The sequence below is a fragment of the Diadema setosum genome, chromosome 17 (genome assembly GCF_964275005.1).
Source record: "Diadema setosum chromosome 17, eeDiaSeto1, whole genome shotgun sequence".
NCBI lineage: Eukaryota > Metazoa > Echinodermata > Echinoidea > Diadematoida > Diadematidae > Diadema > Diadema setosum.
The window spans coordinates 19,898,592-19,906,962 of NC_092701.1; the positions used below are offsets into that span (position 1 = coordinate 19,898,592).

General features: G+C 40.3%; 1 protein-coding gene across 1 annotated transcript in view; it reads right to left on the reverse strand.

The window, feature by feature from the left end:
• The window catches only part of LOC140241233 (uncharacterized), a 55,551-nt gene extending 48,767 nt beyond the window's left edge, over positions 1-6,784 (reverse strand). Inside the window, 8 exon segments of the mRNA XM_072320987.1 lie at positions 560-734; positions 2,498-2,709; positions 3,209-3,391; positions 3,831-3,981; positions 4,637-4,792; positions 5,300-5,404; positions 5,995-6,200; positions 6,548-6,784. Of these exon segments, the coding sequence (XP_072177088.1) occupies positions 560-734; positions 2,498-2,709; positions 3,209-3,391; positions 3,831-3,981; positions 4,637-4,792; positions 5,300-5,404; positions 5,995-6,200; positions 6,548-6,701 (1,342 nt within the window). The 5' untranslated portion in view covers positions 6,702-6,784.
• Between the last annotated feature and the right edge of the window lie 1,587 nt (positions 6,785-8,371).

An 8,371-nucleotide genomic window follows, 5' to 3' on the forward strand; every position in this document is an offset into this window, starting at 1 on the left:
TCATTAAAGATGAGGCCATTTCAGTCTACTGATGATATTTATTCCGAAAACTAACAACGAAATGATAGCGGAGGCACTGCTTGCAGAGAGACAGCCATTTTTGAAGCAGCATTAACTGCCACAGTACCTGTATGAGATATGATGGAGTAATTTGTGCAGTATTTAGTGTTTGTCTCAGAATCAAAGTTTAATATGGCCTCTGCCATCTAGAAGAAGCCTGGCAAGTGTTTAAAGAGGCATGGTCCTAGTGTGTTCACATTCATCAGATGAACAAGAAAGATGACTGCTTCTGGGCACAATTATCATCAATCACAGCGAAGTACGTGTGTACATGTAGATGGGTACGTATGAAATCTAGCTGCGTCATGTCGCATTTCACAGTTCAGTATGAGTCCAGACGATTTAATCAAGAATATTGTAGATCCAAGCATGATGACACAGAATATTAAAGATGCTGCATATTCTTTTTCTCAGGAAGAAACAGCTTGCAAAAAAAGTGACCACACACCTAAAAAACATAACAGTCACTGAATTGCCAAAAAGGAATCGTTCAACTCACTCAGGCACGTGATGCCATCTCCTTCATAGCCTTCACGACAGAAGCAACCGTAAGCGTTGTCCCTGATCTCACAGACCGAGAACTCGCTGCAGGAGAGGGCAGCACAACTGACCCCCCCGCCAGAGATACAGGTGCACTGCTGACCACAGTCAGAAGTCAGCCAGGTCTCGCCACTCTGTACAAATGATGGGATTTCTCTTATTACGTAAATAATCTTTTGGCTCTTTTTGTAATCAGACTAAATTCGCAATATCATAGCTCTTACTGCTTGCCTATCTGCAGCAAACCTTGCTAGCTCTTTTCCCAGTAACAGTACAAATCTCCTAGAAATCAACTGTCCACAAACAGGTGAGGTATTTAACATAATCTTGATCACTTACAAATGTATGTCATATCATTGTAAATAAACTAGAGCCAAGTTGCATTTGACATACATGTACAAAATTCAGTACATTACCATCTGAGATTAGCAAAGAAAGCCTCATATTGAGGTTGCCCACTTCCTCTTGTAGCATTGCCCACACAATATGTAAATGTTGCAGCTGACTTTGTAGCAGACACATTGATATGTCCAGATAATGTACATGTACATGTCCATTGTAAATAAACGCGTCCTACAGTGTATATGCGTGTGGGTAATTGAATGTGTGTACGAATGTATTGTCCTTGTCATATTTTCCCGGTACACGTGGTTCAGTGAACAGTGTCCGGGCACTATAGCATTGGTATTCTATATTTTTTTCCCGACCTGTGTATCTCAAAATAACTACATGTATATTGTTATAGAATAGTATATCATTTACTCATTATTTATCTAGCGATCCACGTCCGACAAGCTTTGCTTTTTAGTGGATCACTATTTTCCATAATTGAATTTATTTATACAGTGTTCCTCTTTATTATTGTACATATATGTTGTTCTATAATTTGTCTCGTATATAATTACATGAATCTTTTGCAAGCGTTTGAACAATATCATTTAATGACATGTATACATTGTACTATGTTTTTGATTTTCGTTGATTGGAAATAAACTATGATTGATTGATGTATATGCCTACTAGATGTGATTATTTTCTATACCACTGAGTTGTGAGTGTGCTACACAACTGCTGCCCCTGATGGCAAATTGCATGAAAGTGTTGCACCAAATGGATGGACCAAAATATGTCATTTTGGTTGACCAACCTAAAATTTAGGGTTTGTCTTAACTGGGAGTCTTTCCTCTTACCTAATGTCAAACTTGACAAAACCGATTTGATAAAATACAAGTTTTTCCGGACTAATTCAACTTCTGTTATTTGACAAGTGCTGCTTCTATTGGGGTTTCACTGATACTTTCTACACAGCACGCCTGAGTGACCATAATCTTTAAATCTTCTTTTCTCCATTTTCTTGAACTCGCATGCTGTAACTCTCATATTTCAGTCACATTTTGAATGGTTTGGGATGGTCCAAATTCAACAAGTGATATGTCATTGTTACATTTAGAGATTACTCTTTTAAACTACATTACATATAAATGTATGCAGAAATTCATTTTGGCCTACTTTTTGTGGGTTTTGAGTTGGGCAGTTACATATGTCCTGAAGCTATTCTTGCTAGAAAATGAGCTCATTGAATATAATGTGAACGAGATGTTTTATTTGTATCAGGGCAATTACCCCCTGAAGACAATTACCCCCTACCCATCCCCCCCCCCCTTCCCCTGCTAAATACTGGTGAGTGATAAGGTTAGAGCAAATTTAGGGTTAGGGTTAGGTTTAGGGTTAGAGTTTAGGTTAGGGTTAGGATTAGGATTAGGATTAGGGTTAGGGTCAGGGGAAGGATCCGGGGTAATTGCCCAGGGGTCAATTGCCCTAGATCCGTTTTAGTCCATCAGTTTTAATCTATCATTGCTTGCAACATGTGGAGAATGGAAAAGCAAATCACTCTTACCATGTGATAGAAGCCATCATAGACACATCCACACGATTCTTTCGGGACACATTGGGTTCCCTCGAGAACGTATCCGGGATCACAGAAGCAACCTTCTGCGCTGGAGACATCGGGGCATTCCAGCAACGGGGAGGGGTCCCGCACGCTGTAGCAAGACTCTGGGCACGATGGCCCCGTGTAGCTGTATGTGGCATTGGCTCCGCATTCAACGACTGAAAGATCATAGTGTATCCGAACATACATTTTACATGGCAGATCAGTCTATATTGAAAGGAGAAATGTTTCTGTTTTTTGCAGAAACAGTTCTAATTTATGTCAACAAATGTACACAGTATACATCTATCGGCGGATCAGGACCACATACGCAATATTGCACAAGCCATTGAATATTGTAGTGATTGTATTTTCACAAATGCTGTATCATTGTCAACTACATGATATTTGCGAAATTAACCACCCCAAATACAAATAATGTATGTATATTGCCTGTAAAATAAAAATGCCATGAAGTTCTATTTTGGGATAACAAAGAAATGATACTTACATCTCTTTCTGTTGCTGTGGTACTCAATCACAAATAAAGGTGCTTGCAAATTTGTATGTTTGAGAAATTGTATTTGCAAACTCACAAATACATCATTCGGTTGCAAATATCACAAATACTTAGGCCCTCGTGCCATGACCAGTACAGTTGATACGGCAATTACTTACAGCAGAATTCTGCAGCGCGCCATCCCACGACGGCGTATCCACGTATACTGCACTCTCTGGCTGCCGTGGTGATGACATCACACACAGTCCCAGTCTGGGGGGAGGTGGCGCATGCGTCGTAGAGACAACTTTCGTAGAAGGTGGACAGCCATGAAATGTGCCGTGCGCACTCCGAAAAGGGTCCTGGCATAATTGCAGCAAGAGATATGGCTCTTCCCAGTGAGATCAAGTCATTTTTTCTTGTTTGGTTACTTTTAACCCGTTGAGGACGAGTCCCGAGAATACTCGGGCAAGTGTCTATGGGAATTGCATATTGTTAGTAGCAAAATATGCCCGTCCTCAACAGGTTAATAAATGCTTGTAAATCTCTGAACAGATACATGACATTTCAACCACAAATGTAGCATTTTAAATGCACAATCATCCCCTTTTATCTGTTTCACGGCATGAATGGTGACAAATATGATATAAAGTTGAGAAACACAGCAGTGCACTGAGAGGCAGGCATTCAAAAATGACAAAGGTTATGAAAAGATGCTTCTAAATTTGCCCTCAATTCCAGCAGGGACACGACGTACCGTACATCATGCAACAGAGGAATGAGCCCACGATGGCAACTCACCAGAACTGTTTACGAGGATGTCGCACATTGCAGTGGCTGCTGAAGCATCCGATGCGTTAAGCGCAGCACATGGTGTGTCTGACGGCATGATGTAAGGTGGACAAGAGGCTGGATTCTCAACATAGCTGGTAGTAAATTGCATGACAGAGGCCTGCATTGCACACAGAGGGCAAAACAAAATATTAATAAGTATAGATGTATGTACTATATAGTATATAATATGTGCATTTACATGTATATATAAAAATATATTTGTTATACATTTAAACCATGACTGCGAGGCAAGCAGTACAAACCGGAGATGTTCAGTAAAGATAGATGGAGGATATATCAACACAGCAACCACTGATCTCATATCAAATGTAAATAGCACTTCACATTTTGGGGGAGGGGCTCAGCATGAAAGAAGGCACTCATTCCCAGCCAACTCAATCTGATGGGGGGCAACTTCTCCTGAAAACCCATTCCCATATTCGTAAAATTTTAGGAATGTTGGCCCTGGGTGGGCTCACAACTCTGGGGGCGTATTTCACTGCTATACCAGCATTGGCATCTTACCGCATGCCTCTACTCAAATAATCACTCAGCTGGTTCAGTGTCCAGTGCATAACATCTCATACATTATGCAGAAATTTATGGAGTGAGTGAGTGAGTGACCCTGGCTGCCACCCCCCCCCCCCACCCCAAGTGATCTTAGTGTTCATTGTTATCTACAAGATGCTTTACAAACCGACTCATTACACAGTACAAGCTTTCTACAAGTCACAAGACTGGAATAAAGTGCTCATTAATCCATCGATTCTCACCACAACTCCCGTCGATGAACGCGTATCATCATTCGGATCGCCATCATAGTCTCCCGCCAAGCCACACATGAGCTCCGAGAAGGTGGAATTTAACACCATAGTCAGAGACGATGTAACTCCCCACTGCAGCTGTACGCCAAAGTCTGTTACTATTGCCTGTAAAGATAATTAAGTACATTAATAACACCACACTCATAAGAGGGTTTTTTTTTTTTTTTCTTTTTCAATCTCTCTAGTATCTGGGGACCAAAAGATCTCGAGCAACAAATTAGACATGGCAACAGATAAGATTGCAAAGTTTATCAATCATTCGGTCTGGTTGCATTTCTATTACATAATATCCGGTAATCTTCTCAAGAAGTTGTAACTACAATGAAAGCAAACACCAAAATAAGTAGTTTTTCCTGTCCAGCCTGCCAAATATTCATTGTCAAGTAATGTCAATTTTCATCTGATATACAGTGGCCTATTCTCAATCCTGGCAAGATCTAACATTATCATTTCACACAGGAGCAAATGAGTCAAGATTGATTTCCCTACAATGCTAGGCAGTTAAGTACAAATCGTCAACAACAACAACAACAACAACAACAACAAAAATGAGCTCGCGCCAGAAAGGTTGCTCTAGAAATTCGGTGAACATGTGTCCAAAAGCAGACTTACTATGAGGCCGCCAACACTTCTAACGGTGACACCAGCAACCGGTTGAGCTGGAAGAACCACGCTGATGTCATCTATCAGCACAGAAGCTCCTTGGAGAGATATGACCTTTTGCAATAAATGGAATACAGGAATGATTAGATTTGAAGAGTTTGATTGCAAAAACAGAGTAAGTGCCATTTTGAAACATTTTATAAAAGTAAATCCACCATCAGATAGAGCAAAATAAAAACAAATGGATGTCCTATGATACTGCACTCGTTGCATAACAAGAAATATTCTTTAAATATTAAAAGGCATGATTAAAGTCATCTCATATCATTGACATAAACACGTTTTTAGAATGCTGCTCTCTGAATGAGAAAAAGGTGGTGAAAATTTCCTGGAATGTTTTAATATCCATCTCATGATTTTTTTTTTTTTTTTCATTTCAAGATGGATTGTATGAAGCTTTGCTGATTTTTCTTTTCCTCTTCTCCGCACAGTTATAATGACAGGGTAGCTTTGCAACCTGCAGTAGGGCCTACTGGCTTGACCAGTTTTCAGTGCTCATTTGAAAGCTGATACCCAAATAAATCATTGTGATTGACACTTGCACTATTCACATACATTTTCTTTCTTCAACAGTAAAAGGTCTTAAGAATGGAAAGCATAGCTTCACAAAAAGTGATTGATAAGTTTGTTTTTTTTTTCCTCACCACACCATCAACGGATATCTGCAGTCCTGCAACCTGGGCATACTGTGGGGCATTTGGTGATTCGCTATTGTCAATGACCACTTGGAATCGCGGCGTACTTGCTAGACAATCTGAGGTGAAGAGGTACTGGCACTTCCCTTGGAAGTCATACGACCTTTTGTCAAAGGTCAGAAAGTGCGGATCTCCATAGACATGGGCAGTTTCCCCTGGGTGACAAGGAGAGTAAGATGTCAATATCATAAAGGCAACAAGCAAAACTTGAATACCATTCATGTAATTACAAAAGATGGTTAAATACTAATGCAATGTCTCCAAACAATGGAATATCATACATTCATTTCTTTTGGTGAGGGGAATAATAAAAGCAAATTTTATGGACATGACAAAGAATCATTCATTCCATCAACTGCATATTCCATACATAGAAAATTGAAGGGTCATCAAACAGCAAGTCACTATCATGACTACAAATTATCTATTCAAGATCCATAATATACTGAAAGCAAATCCTCAATCACAAAAATCATGACAAAAATTTGTTAGTCAAGCTTACCTAGGAATGCAGGAGTTGATGTAGTTTGTGATGTTGTACTCTCTGTAGTCACTGGCTCCATACTTGAGGCAACCCTGTCTGTTGTCACTGCATCTGCAGTAGACGTTAAAAGGGCTTGTGTGGTAGTCATTTTTGTTGTCGTTTCTTCCTTCATACCAGCTGTTGTGACGGTTTCAGTGGTTTCAGCCACAGAAGTTGAACCAGCAGGAGTGGAAGCAGCTTGGGTTGTAGTCAATTTTGTAGTTGTTTCTGTCCTTAGTCCATCTGTTGTGACAGTATCAGTGGTTTCAGCAGCAGAAGTTAAACCAGCTACAGTTGTAGTCATTTTCGTGGTTGATTCTTCCTTCATATCTACTGTTGTTACAGCATTAGTAGTCTCAACAGCAGAAGTAGAAACAGCTTGGGTTGTAGTCAATTTTGTAGTTGTTTCTGTCCTTAGTCCATCTGTTGTGATAGTATCAGTGGTTTCAGCAGCAGAAGTTAAGCCAGCTACGGTTGTAGTCATTTTCGTGGTTGATTCTTCCTTCATATCAACTGTTGTTACAGCATTAGTAGTCTCAACAGCAGAAGTAGATGCAGCTTGGGTTGTAGTCAATTTTGTAGTTGTTTTTGCCCTTAGTTCATCTGTTGTGACAATATCAGTGGTTTCAGCAGCAGAAGTTAAACCCGCTACGGTTGTAGTCATTTTCGTGGTTGATTCTTCCTTTATATCAACTGTTGTTACAGCATTAGTAGTCTCAACAGCAGAAGAAGAAACAGCTTGGGTTGTAGTCAATTTTGTAGTTGTTTCTGCCGTTAGTTCATCTGTTGTGACAATATCAGTGGTTTCAGCAGCAGAAGTTAAACCCACTACTGTTGTAGTCATTTTGGTTGATGATTCTTCCTTCATATCAGCTGTTGTTACAACATTAGTAGTCTCAACAGCAGAAGTAGAAGCAGCTTGGGTTGTAGTCAATTTTGTAGTTGTTCCTGCCCTCAGTTCATCTGTTGTGACAATATCAGTGGTTTCAGCAGCAGAAGTTAAACCCGCCATGGTTGTAGTCACTTTGGTTGTTGATTCTTCCTTCATATCAGCTGTTGTTACAACATTAGTAGTCTCAACAGCAGAAGTAGAAGCAGCTTTGGTGGTCATCACTTGCGTGGTTGATCCTTTTTGTGTACTAGGTGTCATGGTTGATCCTTTTTGTGTACTAGGTGTCGTGCCAATAACAGTGGTTTCAGCAGCAGATGTTGAACCAGCTTGGGTGGGAGTCATTTCTGTAGTTGATTGGTCTTTTATCCCAACTGTCGAAAGAGCATTTGTGGTTTCAGGTGCAGAAGTTGAGACAGCCTGAGTGGTTGTCATTTTGGTGGTTGATTCCTCATCCGTACTTTCTGTTGTGACAACACCAGTGGTTAAAGGAACAGAAGTCGAGGCAGTTACAGTGGTTGTCATTTTGGTAGTTGATTGCTCCTTTATCACATCTGTTGTGGCAGCACCTGTGTTTTCAGCAGCAGAAGTTGAACCAGCTTGGGTGGTAGTCATTTTGGTGGTTGATCCCTCTTTTACAATAGCTGTTGTGACATCAGTGGTTTCAGCAGCAGAAGTTAAAGCAACTACAGTGGTAGTCATCTTAGCAGTTGATTCTTCTGTTGTATCAACACTTGTGAAAACAATTGTTGTTTCAGCTGCAGAAGTTGAACCAGCAGAATGAGCTTCAGTGGTTGTCACTTTGGAGGTTGATCCTTTCTTCACCTTATTTGTTGTGACAACATCAGTGGTTAATGCAGGTGAAGTTGTTACATCAACCTGACTTGTGGTCATCAGAGGTGTTGTTTCCTCTG